The sequence below is a fragment of the Peromyscus eremicus genome, chromosome 6 (assembly GCF_949786415.1).
Source record: "Peromyscus eremicus chromosome 6, PerEre_H2_v1, whole genome shotgun sequence".
Classification (NCBI taxonomy): domain Eukaryota; kingdom Metazoa; phylum Chordata; class Mammalia; order Rodentia; family Cricetidae; genus Peromyscus; species Peromyscus eremicus.
Genome location: NC_081421.1, coordinates 115,961,886 through 115,982,003, shown reverse-complemented (window position 1 = coordinate 115,982,003; position 20,118 = coordinate 115,961,886). Strand labels below are relative to the sequence as shown.

The 20,118-nt window shown below is 38.8% G+C and overlaps 1 protein-coding gene across 1 annotated transcript in view; it reads right to left on the bottom strand.

Moving 5' to 3' along the window:
- Positions 1-20,118, bottom strand: part of Col24a1 (collagen type XXIV alpha 1 chain) — a 293,451-nt gene that overhangs the window by 98,575 nt on the left and 174,758 nt on the right. Inside the window, exons 37-39 of the mRNA XM_059266384.1 lie at positions 19,828-19,935; positions 8,789-8,842; positions 6,396-6,503 (exon numbers count right to left, since the gene is read on the bottom strand). Coding sequence (XP_059122367.1) covers positions 6,396-6,503; positions 8,789-8,842; positions 19,828-19,935 — 270 coding nt within the window. The remainder of the gene's footprint in view (positions 1-6,395; positions 6,504-8,788; positions 8,843-19,827; positions 19,936-20,118) is intronic.

Here is a 20,118-nt window from a genome sequence, read left to right as displayed (position 1 = left end):
GCTCGGAGAAATAAAAATGTGTGAAGCATAATGAAAACGGGGACCAGACACCTTCGTGTACTTAAGAATATAATGTACCTAAGATATATTCCGCTGAACACGGGCCCTACAAAAAGTGAAGTGTGTGGGGAGGATTCAGTAACTTCTTTAGAAATCAGTGGGAGAGTAAGGGAGTGCCCAGACTTGAGAAGCTTAGTGAATGAGCTTAATATAATAGAAATACGTGGAATTTCGTGCTCACAGACCCATAGAAAACACACAACTTTACAAATATTCAGTACATAATGCCCTCAAACAAAATTTTAATAAAGTTCTTCAAAGCAGGAATCAAATATTTATTCTCTGAATATGAGACACAGTTAGAAAGGAAGAAGAGACTTTAAAAAAACCAATCTACTTAAATCTAAAATTCTTTAGAACAACTCTTCCTGAGAAGAAAACAAAATCTGGAATTACAGGCTATTTATAAATGGATGCCGGGAAAACACTAACATAAAAATAAGAGAAATTTAGTCAGTTCCAGACAGAAAGAGGTAGATTAAAATGTATTTACTAAACAAAGAACAAAGGGGCCTCCCTGCGGCCATTAAAGATTTGTAGGAGATTCTAATTTTTTCTGACATTTCAGCTATTTCATTATCTTTGGGTTAAGATTTTGAGGGGCTCTGAGGTTTTGGAGGTGTCCAAGTGGCTTGTTTTCTAGTATTCTGTGTGTTTCTTGCTATGATTTGCACATCTGTTGGGATGGATGTGTCCCTCAGTTTTATTTCTTTTTCAGTCTGTCTTTTATGTGTTTCTCTATCCTTATGTGAGTCTCCTTCCATGATACTAACTTCTGCTTAGTGGGAGAAGCAGGCAGCATTCACCCAAACAAAGATCTGACAACAAGCTGTCACTAAAATGCAGTAAAACCGTTTGAGCTTCATTCCAGTAAGGGAAGGACACAGAAGAGCTGGCACACTGTTAGTGTAAACGTGGAGTGATCACAAGAGCCGACACACTGTTAGTGTAAACGTGGAGTGGTCACAAGAGCCGGCACACTGTTAGTGTAAATGTGGAGTGGTCACAAGAGCCAGCACACTGTTAGTAAGCGTGGCATGGTGATTTTCAAACTCAGTGTGTTAATAAGAAGCAAAAGGAGGAGGAATGGGCAAGGGGGAAACAGGAAAACCCCGAGAGAAACAAACAATGCTGGGAGAACTCGGTATCTACATGTGGAAGAATGAAAGTAAATCCCACATCTTTCTCCCTGCTCACAAACAAATTCAAAATGGATCATAGATCAGACTGTGATAACTGAAACTCTGATATAAACAAATGTTTTAGAACTTAGTTAAATTCAAAATCTCCTAGCCGAAACTGTCATTTAAGAAAAAGGAAAATTCTCTAAAGGGAGAAACTGTGTTTTGAAAATGATACCTGACTGTGAGACCTCAGGAGTGTTCTCACTAGGGACAATTTCAGTTTCTCATCACAAGAGATCCAGTCAGTATGACTCTCCAAATTCCAGTCAACGTAATAAGTCAGAAGAACAAACAGAAACATGAGAGCAATGAATGAGTGAAATGGTGCCTCATGTTTCTCGTAGGAAGGTCAGGTATTAGGAAGAACTGAGGAGCTGATTATAAAGTTCACAATGAGGTGGGCATCAGAGCCGGGGGTCTCTAAGGAAGGAACCATGCAGTGTCTGCTCTAACAGATCTCAACAGATGCAACAGCATGATAGACAGAACAGGCTGCTATGGACCAGAAACAGACTGACTGTATGAAACCACTGAATATTTGGGTTTAATTATAGTAAAACTAGCCTTACACAAAAGTGGCAAATACACTGAGTATTCATTCACAGAATTAAGAAAACAAGAAGTGAGGTAAGACAAACATCTATCTTCCATAACTAAGAAAACAAACAAATCTCCACACGGCTTAAATAATTAAAAACATTATAACTATATTAGGATAAGAATATGGAGGAAAATTTGCATACTTTAGGTGGAGATAGAATTTCTAATGAAGAATAAAATCCAGAAAATACAAAGGAAAATATTGACAACTTTGACTATTAAAATTAAAATGCTCTACTCATCAAAAGACACAAAAATAGATAATTGACAGAAATAGAATCATTTATAATTTATTTTGTAACATGTTTGACAAATTATATCATCACTTCAGATTTATGAGTAATGGTTGCAAAACAGCAAGAAAAAATACTCACCAAATAGAAATATGTGGTGTGTACACACACACACACACACACACACACACACACACGTATATATATATATATATGAATTAATGGAAAATTTTCACAGGAAAAAGTATATATTACATAGTTATAACAAGGGGAATTTAAATATATAAAGCAAAAATTATATATATATTCTCATTTATCAGATTATCAAACACTAAATGAATTAATATGAAATATGGACAATGGGGCTGTAGCTTTGGAAAATGGACTCAGCAGGCCCTGTGTGTATATTTGTGCATCCATAGTTATATGTAACAATAATAATCAAGGAAAAGAAATCCATAATTTTGAGAGGGAGTTGGGAGCATGGGAGAGGTTGGAGGGAGAGGACACAGGAAGGAAAGAGAAGAGAGGAACTGATGTAATTACATTTTAATTAAAAATATATTAAAAGACATTTTTAAGATGAATACTTTTACAGGAAAAATTCCAAAGTAGAATGCTGTGGATATCGCTATATGTAAATAAACTCTGATTGGTCAATAGCCAGACAGGAAGTATAGGCGGGACTAACAGAGAAGAGAATTGAGGGAACAGGAAGGGAAGAGGGAGATTGCCTGGAGCCGCCGCCAGGAGAAGGAAGATGTAAGGTACCAGTAAGCCATGAGCCATGTGGCAAAGTAAAGATTAATAGAAATGGGCTAAATATAAGAGTAAGAGCTAGACAGTGACAGGCCTGAGCTAATGGCCAAGCAGTTTAAATAATGTAAGAGTTTGTGTGTTTATTTTATAAGTGGGCTCTGGGACTGGCGGGACTTGGTGGCAGGAGCTGGAGAGAAATTCTCCAGCTACAAATGGCGTCCAACGTGGTGGCAAGAGTTTCCACCTAAAAACTTAGAAAAAAGATTCTAAAACGGACCTAAAAACAGCTTCCTAATTGTCTCTCTCAAATAAGCGGCAGCTGCCGGTTTGAGCTACTGGCGGGTTCCTAGCGTGCGCTCTCGACCTGCAGTATGGTGGGAATGAGGCCTCTGCAAGTAGCACATTAAACTGTGTGGTGGATTTAGCCTTTGCTAGTACAAAACAAAAAAAGAGGTTTCTGGGCTACACGCTACTTTGGTAAAAGTGTAGACCCACTATTTCTGAGAGTTACGGCTCCCAGAGCTGGCGGAAAGCGGACCACCGCCATGTTGGGAAGCTGAAGTGGGCGGAGCCAGCAGCCACTGTGCCGTTTCAGGCTTAGAAGGCTGCAGTTTAAAAAGAATAGGCTCAAGCTAATATAAAAAAATAAGCCACGTAAAGATGACTACCACACAGAGAATCTGGATTATGTTCTCTTTGATATTCGTAACTGCAGAAAAACATTTGATTGTAAAAGCTGTTGAGTTATGCCAAAATGTATATTTTAAAGGTACCTTGACTTCAAAATTTGGATATAAGGATATGTTGCTTTGGAAAAGAGTCTCTGCTCTTGTTTCCACAGAAAGCCAGAGACTATGGATTTGTTCCAGATTAAGATACATCAGGTTTGACCAGCCAAGACCCCCTGAAAGGTCTCCAATGACACCATGGCCCAGATGATTCAACATCCAGAATGGTTTCAAGTCAACTGGCTCAGATATACAGCCTCACGGACTACTCCATGATCCTAAAATTTTCTTTCTGTCTCCAGAAGATACAGCGCCCCCCTCCAGCAGGAAGTAGTAAGAGAAGCTACGCCCAAATTCCCAAATATACCAAGCTGGCTTTAGAGATGGAATTGGCTCACTCCCCCTCTAAACCCAGACATATTGCTCAAAAAAAAAAAATGGTTAAGAGATTCTTGTGTCCCAAATCAGAAGAGCCCTCTGGTGTGGGACAGAGAAAAAACAATATTTTTATTTAAATCAGGTTGATTATAAATACAATCTCTTTCTAAAACAAAAAGGGGGATAGTTTAGATATGATAGGATGAAAGGGTAGATTAATGAACCTACTTTTAAAGAGTAACAACTTGTTTAAAGTGTTTTACATTGCTATAGATTTTAGTTTATTGATACAAATTTAAACTTAATTTTGTTATACTGTATATATATTTCTATTCTTGTTTGAGGTATTATGTTTATGTAACTCATTTAAAATTGTAATGGATAATTAAAAAATAGATTAATAGTTAGTCATCTATGATAATATTTGTAGCCATGTTAGTTAAGTCTTCTAGGTATACATAGATATATTTCAGATAGATAGGTAGTCTTCAAACACTTCAAAGACCTACAGAATATGGCATTTAAAATGTTTTAAAAGTTTAGACTTTTTGGACAGTGAGACATGTCTGCTCCTGACAGCACCGATTTACTTCAGAGAGGAGGATGGGCATCGAAGACACTCCATATGGAGTTTATCTTCACCTTGACAAAAATAGCCATTTGGGCAAGAAACTGTTCTTGCCCGGACTGCTTGATCAACTGGACATGCAGGACCCATAGAAAGGTGACCACTGAACTTTGCTTGACAAAATGGTCCTTCAGGTTCCTGCTTTGCAGAGAAAACTGCCAGACATTCTACAAGACACAGAAAAAAGTGAATAAGAGACTCTAGGCCTGTGGGCTGAAGACAGATGCCCCAACTTTACAAGAAAACTTTGCATGACTGTCCAGGCTCAGCTGTCTCTGTCTACCCTGCAAGACTCCCAAAAGTTGCTTGCATCCTTCTCCCATTTCTCAGGCAGTGTTATATCCTTCTGAGGTCTTTGATATGGTTAAAGACTAGATACTTACAATTTTCCTTAGTTATAATAAAAGATAAATTAGATATAAAACCTTAAACTCACAAATATAAGATAGATAGGATCTCTTCTTTAATATTGTATCTGTAATTCTTGCTTGATAATTGTTTTGTTATATGTAATTTTACTATGTTAAAGTTAAAACCTTCCTTTTTAAAAAAAAAAGAAAAGGGGAAGTGCTGTGGATATCGCTATATGTAAATAAACTCTGATTGGCCAATAGCCAGACAGGAAGTATAGGCGGGACTAACAGAGAAGAGAATTGAGGGAACAGGAAGGGAAGAGGGAGACTGCCTGGAGCCGCCGCCAGGAGAAGGAAGATGTAAGGTACCAGTAAGCCATGAGCCATGTGGCAAAGTAAAGATTAATAGAAATGGGCTAAATATAAGAGTAAGAGCTAGACAGTGACAGGCCTGAGCTAATGGCCAAGCAGTTTAAATAATGTAAGAGTTTGTGTGTTTATTTTATAAGTGGGCTCTGGGACTGGCGGGACTTGGTGGCAGGAGCTGGAGAGAAATTCTCCAGCTACAGTAGAAGCTTACATTAAAGGCAATATTTTGGGCTGCATTAATTCTTATGTTCATTAAAAATTAATCACATTATATAATGTTTTTAAAACATAGGCAAAAGGCAGAGAAACAGTGACATAAAATGACCTAAGGCTTGGGTGCTGAGGTGTCAATAAATAACGGCAAACTTTCTTAAGAAAGCAAACAGAGTATGCAAGGGTCTCTGAAGGCCTTCGTGACAGGCCTGGCATGGAGTATTTAAATGGAGATGAAGTTAATGCACCTCCAGGTTATAAATAAGTTCATGGAATAGAAGATTATCTTTTAAATATCGTTCTTTCACACTGTCATTTTCTGAGCAGGTCAAGCGCACACCAGCCCCACAATTTTGCTGCCACAGGTTCAGAAGCGTCATGCTTCAGCTCCCCGTGTCAGGCAAAGTTCATGCAAAAGATGAGATATAAATAGCTGTTGGGCAGATTCCTCCCAGCTGTTTAGAAAGATAATCTCAAGTTAAGGCAGAACGGGTCCAAACGGTGAATGGAAACACATTTCAAGTTCACTTAATTTTCAAAGCAATTTGCCAACATGACAACAGCTTCAGACAGATATTAAATCCTGATTTTGAAGTGCTCAGTGTATAAACTTTCCTACTTAACTTTGGAGTTAAAATCAGATTTTTAAAACCTCATTTCACATTTTATTTCCATTTTCAATTTTCCCTTTCCTTTTGCATGTCCAAAACCCACTAAGCTGTTTAATACTGTGGAATGCCTGCGATTCCCGCCATCCCACAGAGGTAGATTATTTTCAATGGAACCTTTGCATCCTCTGTAAAGTCAATCAAGGATGACGCCCTACGAGCATGGATACAGTTCTTTTCCATCCACAGTGACTCAGTGCTGAAAAGAAATCAAATACTGACCACAGCACCTCTTGTTCCTCGGGTGCCCTTAGGGCCACTTTCCCCAGCCTTTCCAGGGGAGCCTCGGCTTCCAGCTTCTCCCATGGGTCCTATTTGTCCTTTATCGCCCTGTGGATGACATTAACACGACTGAAAATAAATGTATTAATTTATTTAACTATATCATATGCTTAAATGACTCTAGAGGATACTCGGAAAGCAGAGTTCTATGGATTATGGTTATTGGTATTGTTTGCCTTGATTTGTGAGACAGAGTCTCACTGTGTACCTTGAGCTGACTATATAGACCAGGTTGGTCTTAACTTGTGGGTGATCTTCCTGTTTCTGCTGTCTAACTGCTGGCATTACAGATGCATGCTTATCACACCTGGCCTAAAGAAATTCCTATCACATATTGTTTGAAAAATAATAACAATTTTGAAAAGAGACTAAAAAGTCTTTTTTTAAACAACCAAGTAGGAACTATATTAACATGTTCAGGATGAGTCCTATTTAACCAGCTTTTGAATGTATTTTGCTACGTACAACTCTCTCTCTCTTTTGCATGTGTGTATTATAATCGTGGGAAAACAGGACTCATGAGATGTCCATTTCTAGAGAACTTCAGAATCCCAAAGGTCCACTGCCTGCAGAAAGAAGTGAACGCACAGCTCTGGATTTTCAGATCATCTCTCACTGCTCATAGCATGCCTGCAAGAATCCCTATTATTTCTTACATCACTTCACAGCCTTCAGAAACTTGTGTTTCTGGCGTCACACTCACAAGCCCTTCTCTTTGACAGGTGATCATAAGCTACACTTTTAGCATTTTCATTCCTTTTCTCAAAACAAGAACCAGCCTGTGCTGTGGGATGTCTTTCTGTACTCTGTGAATATGTATGGCTCCCATTGACTAATAAATAAAGCTGTTTTGGCCTATGGCAAGAAAGCTTACAGCCAGGCAGGAAATCCAAGCAGAGATACAGAGAGAAGAAGATGGAGTCCAAGGAGACACGAGCCTGCCACTGAAGGAGCAACAAGATGTCAGCAGACTGGTAACGCCACGGCCACGTGACAACATATAGATTAGTAGAAATGGGTTAATTTAAGATATAAGAGCTAGCTAGCAAGAAGCTATAGGCCATATAGTTTGTAATTAATATAAGTCTCTGAATGATTATTTTATAAGTGGCTGCAGGACCGCGGGTGGTGGGAAAGATTTGTCCTGACTGTGGGGCCAGGAGGACCAGAGAAACTTCTGGCTAAAAGCCTGCTTTATTATTGATACTCAAGATGAGAAAAAGACGTAAACCTGTAATCAGTCAGGATACTTGAGGCACTCCTGACAGCTCACAGGATTTATTTCACTTTTCTAGGGCAGTGATGATTGTTGTTAAGACCCACACTGTCTCTAATGCTGAAAACCAGGGGTTTCCTGGTGCTTCATGTGTTGTGTTGTGTGTACGTTCTTTTTTTCTCTCTCTGTATCTCTCTCTCTCTCTCTCTCTCTCTCTCTCTCTCTCTCTCTCTCTCTCTCTCTCTCTCTCTCTCTCTCTCTCTCTCTCTCCATGCCCTTGTTTGTATGTGTCTCTCTGTGTGTATTGATTTGGACCAAATCTTGCCAGTCAATCACAAGGCTCCCGAACCCGATACTGATGTTAGTTGCATTCCATGCATCATGAAAGAGACTTCATGATGGGGGTATTTTCACAGTTAGAAATGGTAACAGCTTTTCTTAGCCTTCTAGTGACTAAAACTGATAAGGATGGCTCAGGTACAGAACTGGACCTTTGGGGAAACACAGATTAAAGTTAACTGTGTGAGTATGTACTCAACTGTCACAGTCCAATACTGGGACAAATTAATGATAAGATACAAAGATACATTTTAATAGTACCATATTAGAATCTCACAAATATATCAAGGGCTTTGTTTGTTTGGAAAAAGACAAAATAAGCAATGAAAAAATTCTTGATTTCTGGGTTTTGTTACAGGAGAAAGGCAAGAAAAGTCAACCTTTTAAATTAAGAAACCATTCCTAATTAGCCTAGAAAGATGAGTAATCCCACTATTTCCCTCAGCTGTTTTAATAAAATTGTTCTCAAATGGCCCAAATAAAATGATATTTTCATTTTATATCCTTCCCTGTCTATGGCTTTTTGGTAAATAAGAGACAAAGGAAAGAAAGCTAAGATCAGCTTTCCAAACTATAAAGTGGAAAATCTGTCCTCAGACAATGACTGTAATATGCATTCCTGTCAAATGAAGTAGTCACTAACCCTGTGTGCTTTCCTACCCCATTTACAAGTCTCTGTCACCTTATGTGTAATGCAAACAGAATCAGCACAGTACTCTGCAGACCTCTGGGCATGAGAGGGAAGAAAGTTCATGCAAAAAGATAGTTAAAAAATTACCTTTTTCCCTGGCCGGCCTCTTTGTCCTGGGGTTCCCACAATTCCATCTGGTCCCTGATCATTTGATATAAAAAAGAAATAAATGTTTAAAGAAAAAAGTTTAGGGTTTAAATACTTCTATCAGATAATCATTGAAATAAACACTAAATATAAATGAAGGTTATATTTCAACACTATTATTTCTATAATTGTTTTTAAAAAGGTCACAGTGATTAAAAGGCAGAGTTGCTACCAAGCTATAAACTTTATAAACTTGACCCACACACATGGGTCAACATAAACTTTAAACTGTTCTTTAGGAAAGAAGTTTCTTGGAATATAGTTGCTTAAATTAATGAGAATGTAATAAAAGTGTACCCAAATGCATTCAAATTAACATTTTAGTGAGCTTCATTTATCTTGGCATTTTGTTGAAAGAACAAGCTTATAAAATATATCTACTACATGGTTAAGAAAAGTCTCAAAATATCACTGAAGTGGAGAATATTAAGGAGATGAAAAGGATTAGAGAAAAAGGAAAGTCAGGGAGGAAAAGAGGCAGTCATAGTAATCTAAAGTAACATTTTAATATCAGCTGGTAATTTGTTTAGTTTGCAAAACAGAGGTTTTGAAAAAGGAGTGGGGTGCTCTATGGAGTTTTGTATCAACAATGAATAAGTGTAATCTATAGCGAGCCAGGCTGCCAGTCCTAAAACGGGTAATAATTACAGCTTTCTTTTCATTAGCTGGAAATGAAAATGGAAATTTCAAATTTGTGTCCCCCTAAGCTTGGCAAGCTTATGCAGACAAGAAATAAATGGTGGTTTACCACTGTGCTATGCAGGCCCTTGATAAATATTTGTTGAATGAATAAACAGATACCCAAGGAAGTGACTCACGCCCTACACTTCCCAGCAAACACTATTCCAGCCTCACTCACTGAGTCGTGTTCTATTGCTGTATTACAGCTGCATCCAGAGGTAGAAATGATAGCTGCACCATGTAGAGGACTTTTTATTGCAGATAAGTAAATCACTTTTCCAAAAGAAACTGATTAATCTGCATAGAGTTTTAAATGTCGGGCTTTTCTGGTTCAGGCCTTTAATTGCCACATAGCCCCTGACAAATTGCTTAATTTATTAAAAGTTTCTGGGGATTAAAGATATGGCTCAGCCATTAAGAGTGATTGCTGCTCTTGCAGAGGACCCAAGGTGGTATAAACAGTTACCTGACTCCAGGTGATCCTAGCCCTCTGTCCTCCGTGGGCACCCATGTGCATGTGCCCACAACAAATACACATACTCACAAATAACTTAATTTTTTTTCTTTTTATTCTTTGTGTCTTTCACATCATGCCTTCTGATCCCACCCATCTCCATCTCCCACCAAAATAAAACAAAACAAAATATAAGAGAAAAAAAAAGGAAGAAGGGAAAAGTCTCGTCCTAGAAGCTTCAGTGAGACACAGCGAGTCACTCAGTAAGCCCCTTTATCCATACATTTTTACATTTAGACATTAGAGGGGTCAGTCCTGTGGACCCAGGGATGCAGGATCTTCACAATACAGGGCAGCAACGGGAAGTCCAGGAAGAGCCCCAGTGAGGGCCCTGTGGTGACGGAGCAGCAGAGACCAGGGGCCTCTAACCAGACCAATAATTCTTTGTGATAAACGCCTGCATGTAAATATTTTTTTCTAAAGTAGGACTCTGTTTACCCCTTAAATAAAAGAAGGATCTAAAAAAAAAAAACCCAAAACAAAAACAAACAAAAGGCCAAAATATCCTCTTGGAAGGGTCACTAAGACACAGTGAGATTACAGTGCACATAAAGCTTGGAAAATATTGGCTTATAATGAAGGGCACAATAAAGTTAGTTTTCACTAATTTCTGTCCTTTAAGTATATTATGCAGTATTTACACACATATAAAGACAATAAAAATACAATGAAAGCCTATGTGCTTACTACCCATGTTAAAGAAAAAGATCAGCACTCACATACGGAATTGGAGTGGAGTACAACATCCACTTTTCACGGGGGGTGGGTGGGTGGGCAGTGCAGTCATTGTCTGGAACTCTGCTGCTATTCCTATGCATTTCTTCACACAATATGGCATGCCTCTCGATCCTCACACAGTATGTCATTATTCTGCATCTTTAAACTTGGAGTGGTGTTGGACTTGGTGTCTTCTGACACTTCCAGAATTCTGACTCTTTGCTTTTGCCATTATCCACTGTGTCTTCAATCCGTTCACATTTTTCAACTGCTACAGATTCCATGTTATGGTCAAACACAGTTAACCATGTTTCCTAGTGACTAGATTTCCTTGTACTTGACAATGTTGCAATAAGTATATCTGCTCATTACTTTGCCAAGGTTTATTTTTTCTTCTTGAGCTGAATTGCTGGCTTGTATTTAAGCTAGTGTGTGTGTGTGTGTGTGTGTGTGTGTAAGATTTTTTTCCTATATGGACAACAAGTTATAATACTACAATTTACTGTATGGATCTTTTCCTTATTAATACATAATACATACTCAAATGATCAAACATCAAGTTGCAAAGACTCAGCTCCTTTTGTAGGATATTTCCTATTGATGTCTGTAAACCATATAAAATTAACCATATCATGGTAACCTTAGCAATGCTCTGATACCACGTAGGTCTACCGTCTCATTTGCCTCCCTTGCCAAGCATCCCTGTGTTGTCCTTTAAAACTGTCTTAATACTGGCTCTTTAATCTTCAGTACAAACTTTGAGTTAATTTTTATCGACCAAGTTATATTAAAAAAAACCATAGGGATTTTCCTTTTCCTTTTCCTTTTTTTTTTTGTGCTTTAAGCATGAGTTTTAGTAATCTTTTCTCTGAAACACTATACACTATACACGACTAACCTCAGAAAGTAGAAATTAAAATCATTTATATATAAACGTGTGTGCTTACACATATAAAACCAGGGTTTCTGTTGTATATTTGAGGTCAGTCGGATGACGGTCCCCACCACCCCAAGGAATTGAGAAAATTGTTAAAAAAAACAAAAACAAAAAAACACCAACCAAACAACAAAATAGCAGATGAGGCTGAGGACACGGCTCAGTTCATGGTGGGATGCTTGGCTGGCATGCACAAGGCCCACATAAACCAAGTGTGGTGGTACACCTATAATCCCAGTACTAAGGAGGTAGACAGGGGGATCAAGAGTTCAAGGTCCTCAGTTACATGTTTGAGGCCAGTCCGGGATAAATGAGCCAGTCTGAAAAACACAAATAAAAAACCAGATACTGAAGAATGCCCCTTCTGCTGTAAACAAACACCAGAACCCAGGGATTTTCCATTGAGACTGTATTAAATGTAAATTGACTTAGAAAAGATTTCACGATAGTAAATCTTCCTGTTCATGAATGTTAAATCTTTGTCCATATATTTAAGTCTTTTAGGTTTTATTTAGGTTGTATTGTTCTTAAATTGCAAAAATCTACAAATTTTACCAATATTCTGTTAAGACCTAATCCAAGGAGCTTAATTTTGTTGCTGATTATAATCAAAATACTATTTAGAAATAGTTTTCTAAGTAATTGGTGTTGGTAAAGAAACATAAAATCTATTTTTGAATATTAATGCTTCATTTGACATTAATGCTTCATTCATCATGATGAATTCTTACTAATTATAATTTATAGATTATCTATTTTGTTATGTTATACAAGTATTTCTATTTATTTTTATAAATGTTATTATCAATATTAATCTGAGTAATATGGCAAGAAAGGAGGAGAAATGTCAATCTTAGCTCATTTCTTTGACATTTCTCCACTAAGTATAATAGTAAAAGTATTGATATTAAGTTTTAATAAATGTTTTTTGTTTCATCTATTGGGGTGACTATTTTCCTGTGTTAAGTTTCATAAAATATGTGACTCACATTTATAATATCTTAAGATATTAAAGTTTTGGTACAGTATTCACATGAGGGAACTCACAAACCTTTTAGGCGCATCAATACTTTGAGGTGAAGTAAATTCACATATCTGCGTGACACCACCTGTCAACAAGAGTGCATTTGGGGCCTCGCTTGTTTATGGGAGTACTTACAATGTGTGGGTCTGCAGTGCATGATTAAATGAAGGTGCTGACGTGGATAACAACCTCTGACTGAGGTGTTTCTCTAAGATAAATTGCGCACTCATCTCTATTTTTAAACCTCCATTCTCACCTCATTTTCAAGTTAGCAACCTTGACTCAGAGCTCATTAAGATACAGCAGCAATCAAATTAGGAGTTGAAGTTATCTTCTCTGACCTGACCTACACCTGCTGTTTATTCACGCGCAGCTTCTGCCTCCTTTCTCTGACAGAGAAATGGGGTCCATCCCTGGGGGAGGCCGGCTCCTCGCTTATGCTCTGGATCCCAGGCCTACTCACTTACCCAAGACCCATCCCTCTGAAGGAGCCCACTCTCTGACTGTGCTAACAGTATTTCCACTGAACGGGTCACCCCCAACTCCATTAATATAGGTTTAAAGCTTCTTGGAAGAATCCTCAAGCTTCCATCTCTCCCTTTCTCTCCCCCCTCTCCCTCCCTCCGTTCATTCATTCATCACACATTCATTTATTTACTCCTGAAGTTTTCCAGAACCGTTTTTCTGGTTTTCTCCCCTTATAACAAAACTTTTTGAAAGTTGTGCTCATCCTTCTGATTGTTGATCTAATCTCTCATCTCTCTTCAGCCGGCCTTTTGTTCCCACCACTGAAACTGACCTCAGGGAGCCAAATCCAAAGGTGATTTTATTTGAAACATTTTTCTCATACTTAGAACTTTTTAAAGCCTTTGTTTTCATTGTGACATGCCTCCCTGGTTTTCCACTTACATCTAAGATGAAGCTGTCTCCTCCTCTGTGCACCTTTTAATACTGGAGAGGCCTCTTCTCTTTTACCCCCTTATGTGGTCTCCCCAATCCCCATGCTGTCAAATACCACCTGTATCCTCACAATTCCTAAATTAAGGCTGCCCAGATCATGCTACCCAATGACATCTCTTCTTGAATTTCTAACAATCATCTCAAACTTTATGACCTCAAACTCAACTCCCAAATCCCTTCCTCCCACCCCTAAGCCCGGTCTCTCCTAGTCCTCCCATCTCTACTGAAATGGAGCAATACTTTGAAACATCATTAAAATATCTTCCTCTTTTGCCTATGTTAATACCAGGACTTCACCCTTTTTCAATCTTAAGAGTTCATGTGCCCGGGGCGGGGGTGTCTTAAGAGAGGATGGTTCTATTTTCCTTTTCTTCATTTTTCAACAATTTACAAGTTCAGTCTGGAGTACCAGCACCCAAGCCTCTCCTGTGTGGAGGGAGATACTGTTACCTTAAGGCTTCTACTAGAGGGTAGAGGGATATTAATATGACATAGAGGCAGTGAACAGAATTATAGATCTCCACAAGGCAGAGCGAGAAGGGGTGGGGAAGGATGAAGTGACTCTCACTGACTCTAAATTTTAGCCCCAGAGATCCTTCTGTCCCTCATAGGGTTGGGGTTACAGCTTTTTACAAGGATGCTGGGGTTTTGAACCCAGGTCTCATGCTTGTGCAGTGAGTGTTCTTACCCACAAGCCATCCCATGTGCACTTCCTGTCTATATTTAATATATGTTGTGTTGATACAGAAGTCATCTTGATTTTGAGTGGTGAAATAATAGGCCAACTTGAGATTCCATCTTGATTATTTGAAGTTTCATGAGAGTAGTTACTTTGATTTTTAGAAGGGCTGCTTTTCTTTAAACAAGTTTATTTATGGTATGAGGATTGTATCAATTTATATTGTACAAAACGCTTATTTTTAATGGAGTCCATTATCTTTTTGTCAGTGTCTATGGTCTTTCTTAAAGCTTTACCTAAGAAGTGCCTGCCTATCCCACAGCCATGAGGATTCACTCCCCACTTTCCTCTAAGGCTTTTACAGTTAGAGCTTTTGTATTCAGGCTTAGGAGCTTCTCTGTAGTGAGAGGAAGTGTGCGGCTTAAGTCTTTGCACACCAGTGGATCCACGCTCTAGCATACTTCTTTAAAAGATCACTTTCCCCATCCTGGATTTGCCTTAGTGCATCACATGCATTTCTCATTCAATGCATTTTGTTTGTTTCCTTGAGTTTATTCCTTGATAGCTCATGGTATTAGACAATGTTAAACAAATGTGGAAATTATGAAGTGATTCTCACCAAAACTTTCAATGTTCTCTCATCCACTCTGAATCAAATCTGCATTCCTTACTCTGGCTTTAGAAGCCCCACATGTTCTGCTTCCTACCTATTCCTTCAAATTTAAGGAAAACAAGAAACAAACCCCTGACTGTTCATTTTGCTGTGTCTGCTGTCTGGTTCAGCTGACTCACCTCCACCTCATGGCCCCTGATGCTCTACCACTCACAAAGGATCTTCTTTCAGTTCTTGGAATGATGGATGCTTTTTAATACTCCAGATCTGAGCTCAGTCAACCCCTGTTCAAAGAAGGTGTTAATTGATCCAGCAGGTTATGGTTTCTATCTGTGATGTTAGTTTTAACTGTCAACCTGGCATAACCTAGAATCTTCTGGGAGGAGAGAATCAGTTGAAGAATCGTCTAGATCATGTTAGCCTGTGGGCATGTCTTGTTGGCCTTAACTGATATGAGAAGACCTAGCCCCCTGTGGGTAGCACATCCCCTAGGCAGGTGGCCCTGAACTGCATAAGAATGAAGGAACCTAGCTGAGCATAAGCAAGTAAGCCAGCAAGCAAGTTTATTGAGTTTATTCTCTCTGCCTTTAACTGTGGATGTAACCAAGTCCTTGATTCCCCCCATGATGTAACCTAGAGTTGTGAGCTAAATAAGTCTTTTTTTTCGTAAGTTGCTTTTGGGTAGGGTATTTTATTATAGCAACAGAAATTATTAGAACACAATCCTTAACTAATTTTCTTTCCTACTCTTAATCTGTTATTAATGACACTATCCATTTATATGTTTAAACTTCACATTTTTTGCTATGAACTTACTGATATCATTGCATTACTATAGTCTATATTGATCTCTCATTCACTGACTACAGTTTTGATTGTGGACCTCACTACTCCTATTTTCCACTCTGTATGGCCAATTCTTAACAGAATTCTAGAATCACAAAAAGTACCAGAAACTGTCTGGACATATGTGTTTTGTAGAATCATGCTTTGAAAGGCTGGATAAAACATTAGAAATCCAAGTGAATGTTGCTTTTTAAAGATTACACTTTTAATTATAGTTACGTGTATGTGTGTGTATGTAGGTACGTGCATGTGAGTATAGATGTCTCCTGAAGTCCAAAGTATCAGACCCCCTGGAGCTACAGTTACAGGTGGATGTAAGCTGCCTGACATGGGGACTGAACTTCAGTCTTCTGCAAGAGCAGTTATGCTCTTAACTGGTGAGTCAGCTCTCCAGCCCAAATGAATGCTGTTTTAATGCCACAGAGCCTTCTCTTCCAAAGGAAATCTATGCAGAAGCTACATGTTAAGCAATGGAATGGGGGTCTTTTCTGATGGAAGTAGGAATAGCAGAAACAAAGCCATGTTAAGTTAACAGCCACATTGGGAATTTCTGCACAGCTTCAGCCTGCCATTCATGTAGTGGATATATACCGTGTAAGACAGACTGGCTTGCCCAGAAATGCAGCTCTTGAGTGGGGGACCAGTGGTTTGAAAACAGTAGGCAGAGCAGGGTTTCCATATCTATGATGCTTAGACTAAAGCAATTCAGAACAAAACCTTAACCCCATAGTCACAGAAAAACACTTACATGATAAGAGTCAGATATTCTTTACCCCTGAATGTCACTTAATACCACCAATCCAAAATTTCTGATCAATTTGTTTTTCAGGGTTTCCAAGGAAACTCTTATTCTAACTTAAGCAGATCAAAAAAGCATATTTCAACAAGTCTAATTGAATTTTGCACTAAAAGAATAAAACAACATAATCTCATTTTAATATGCTCCACTTTGGAATTCATAGCTCCACATGTGTTTAGAGCTGAGATACCATTGTGGTAGAATCTTCAGCTGTGGATGACAGACCATAAGTTAGACAGATGTTTCTTCTCTAGTAGAGATACGCATTCAGGCAATCGAGCATTTTAGAATAGAATTCATACATAAAATATGCATGCTTTCTCTTCTGCCCAGAGAAGCAATAGCTTGGATTTTGAATTTGTCAATTGATGTTTTCCTGTACTTCCTCAACACAGATCTCATTCTCAGTCTTCCACAATGAAGGGCTTCTTTTTTTGAAAAAAAAAAAAAAGTGATTTTCTTACATTCTTTTCCTTATTTTGTAGAAATCGAGGTAGCATCTTTGTGACATTGCCCAAGGAATAATTTTAAAAGTGCAAAATAAAACCAACATCAGGCTGAGTGATTAAGCAATAGTTCCTTGGATCATAAAATTCTTTTGAAAAAAATATGCCACGGTATTTTTATTGAGTTTATAAGCTGAAAGGCATTTAAAATTCCAAAGAGAACAACAAAAAGAATAAAAAAGAAACCCACATGTGTTGTTGCTAAAAAAAAAGTAACAAAGATGTGTACTGGGCAGAATCGGTCCTGGGAGACATTAGGACGCAGATGGGATCTGTGTTTATCATTTTCCATGCTCTGTTTGGAGCCTCTGTTCCATCTCTGTTCTCCCCATCCCCAGCTGTCACATGGCATCATCCTCAGAGTCCCTGCAGATGCTGTGCTGTGGTGTGCTTAGATCCATCTTTCCTACGTTCTCTGTTCAAGCTAGTTGTTTAAGAGTCCATGCTGAAGTGTAAGTTACTGGAGATACACACATATAATCTTTATATATGTCTCTCTATATAAACATATACACACATATATACATATACATATGGACAAACACATTGTGAGTGTGTGCATGCACAAGCTGGAGAAAGAGCCACCTGTGATACTAAACAAATGCTTTATCTCTAAGCGACATGCCCAGCCCTGAAGAACATCCATTTGTCAAGAACGAGCAGGAATCCCAATTTCCTGGCACTGACTATTTTGCTTCTTTACAGGTCCAGCCCTGGTGCTAATGGGAAAACGAATTCTCTAAAAATGATGAAAACTATCGAGAGCCCTAGGAAGGTAAAACCAGGACCCAAAGTGAGTATTTCAATGACGATGGGGATGCTGAAATCAGAGAACAATGAATTGCTTTGGCATCTGCTGCTGTATTGTGAGTCTAAATTTTTGTTTTCTGGTGAAATGAGGAATAATAACATAGATAGACTGTCAGGAGGATTCTTTGAGAGGAGGTGAGTGAGTTCAAGTTGCTTAACCTCAGGGAGGATCCTTAAGGCCTTGTGTGTGCTGTGATGAGATGTCAGGGCAGAAGAGAAATAGGCAACTTATTATGATGCTAAAACTGGAGGGAATAATCTCCACGTGCTGATATTTAAACACAGTGATGTTTCTGCTTTATCCACCTTCTTTTTTCTGTAATCAATTAACCAATTTATGTACATAAGTGTTTTGCCTGCATATACATATGCACATTACATGCATGCCTAGTGCCTGCAGAGATCAGAAGTTACAGAGAGTTACAGGAGTTACAGAGAATGGTTATGAGCTTCCATGTGGGTCCTGGGAACTAAGCCTAGGTCCTCTGCAAGAACAGCAAGAACTATTAACTGCTGAGCCATCTCTCCAGCCCCTTTACCCTCGTTCTTTAAATGCCAGTTAGAAATATGCTTGGGCCATCACCTATTATTTGAAGAGGATATCTGTTTTATTATATTACGTTAATTACATTATAGCATTGTTTTCACTGTTACTAAAGGAATTGCAGAGGTGGATAGTTGTGAGTGATGAGATAGCCAGTTAGAGCTTCATTTATGGCACTTGTCATGGTTTTCAAGATAGCACTTTCAGCTTGGCGAGACAAACTGAGCTGAGCTGACTGGGGCAGGGGCACACCACTGACAAGACATTATTGATCTGGAGGTTCGGAGCCAATGAAGAGACACGCAGGAATAATACATAATGATGACCAACTTTATAAATCCCTGCTCTGCTTGCAGCCTGTCTGCATGGTTAATTCACCTGCGGCTAGTTCCTCACTCTTTACAGAGCCCTCACGTGGAAATACTGGAGCCCAGAGGAATGTGGTTAATGAGAGAGTGGAAGACAGAGCTGTGCTGTTCAAGAGTTATTTTCCAGGGAGAAGTCTTCCACAGCCCGAAGTTCGCTTTGAGTCTGTAAAAGGATGAAGATTGCCAGTGCGCAGAGGAGAGAGAAATCCTTTCTTGTTGTTTAGTAGAATCGTAGGGATTCTTCTACCAAGAAAAGAACAGTCTCTAAAGTCAAGAAAACTTCGAGAAGTAAAAAAAAAAGATAATCTCCCTTGCTTAGACATATCAGACAAGAGGCAACAGTGAAGCTTTAGTCAAACACCACCCCGGAGACTGGAACACTTACATGGAAGAGTGTCACAAATACCCCCCGAAACTGCTCCCGTTATTCACATCTTACATTTGTCTCAAGGCGAGAACTTTTTTTGACTATACAATTTATGATTTCCTTTAAAGCAATATAATTTAGGAGCTGGTATTGGTAGTATACCATGCTTACAAAGACTCTTAATCTGGGGGCTAAGATGTTATTCTATAACAAGAACATGGGCTCTATGAACAAAGATACAGACTATTTATACAAACTAAGTCTGAGACAACAGAAGATTCTCCCCCAACAAAAGCTATATGACAGAAGTTCAACTGTTTATTAAAAAAATGTCTTTCCCCTTTTGCATCTGAGGACAACTGGTAGTCTTGCTTTGTCATTAATTTAAGACACAGCTCAACATCTCCAGTCACCCTGTAGATATAAAAGGTCAATGTATGTGTGTGTGTGTGTGTGTGCATGTGCATATGTGTGTATGCATGTGTGTGCATGTGCATATGCATTGCCTGTGCATGCATGCATATGTGTGTGTGTGTATGTGTGTGTGTGTGGCATGCGACCATGTGTTTACCTGCACACGTGGCACGGAGTTAAGTGAACGCATCAGTACTTACTGGAAGACCCGTTTGACCTGCTCTACCCCAGGGCCCTGTTGTTCCTGGTAAGCCCATCTCTCCTTTGTCTCCATCCTCTCCAGGAAGTCCGCTTCCTCCTGGAGCCCCCTGGAAACCAAGGAAAAGGGTTTATTTTGAAGAATGCGGTGAAATAATTATGTCCTGTAATAAGCATATTTTTATTTGACACACAAAAGTAGTTATGCCTGATATTTTAAATATTCCATTTAAAATGATAGCTTGGGGCTGGGGATGTAGCCCAGTTGCTACAGTGTTTGTCAAGCACATACT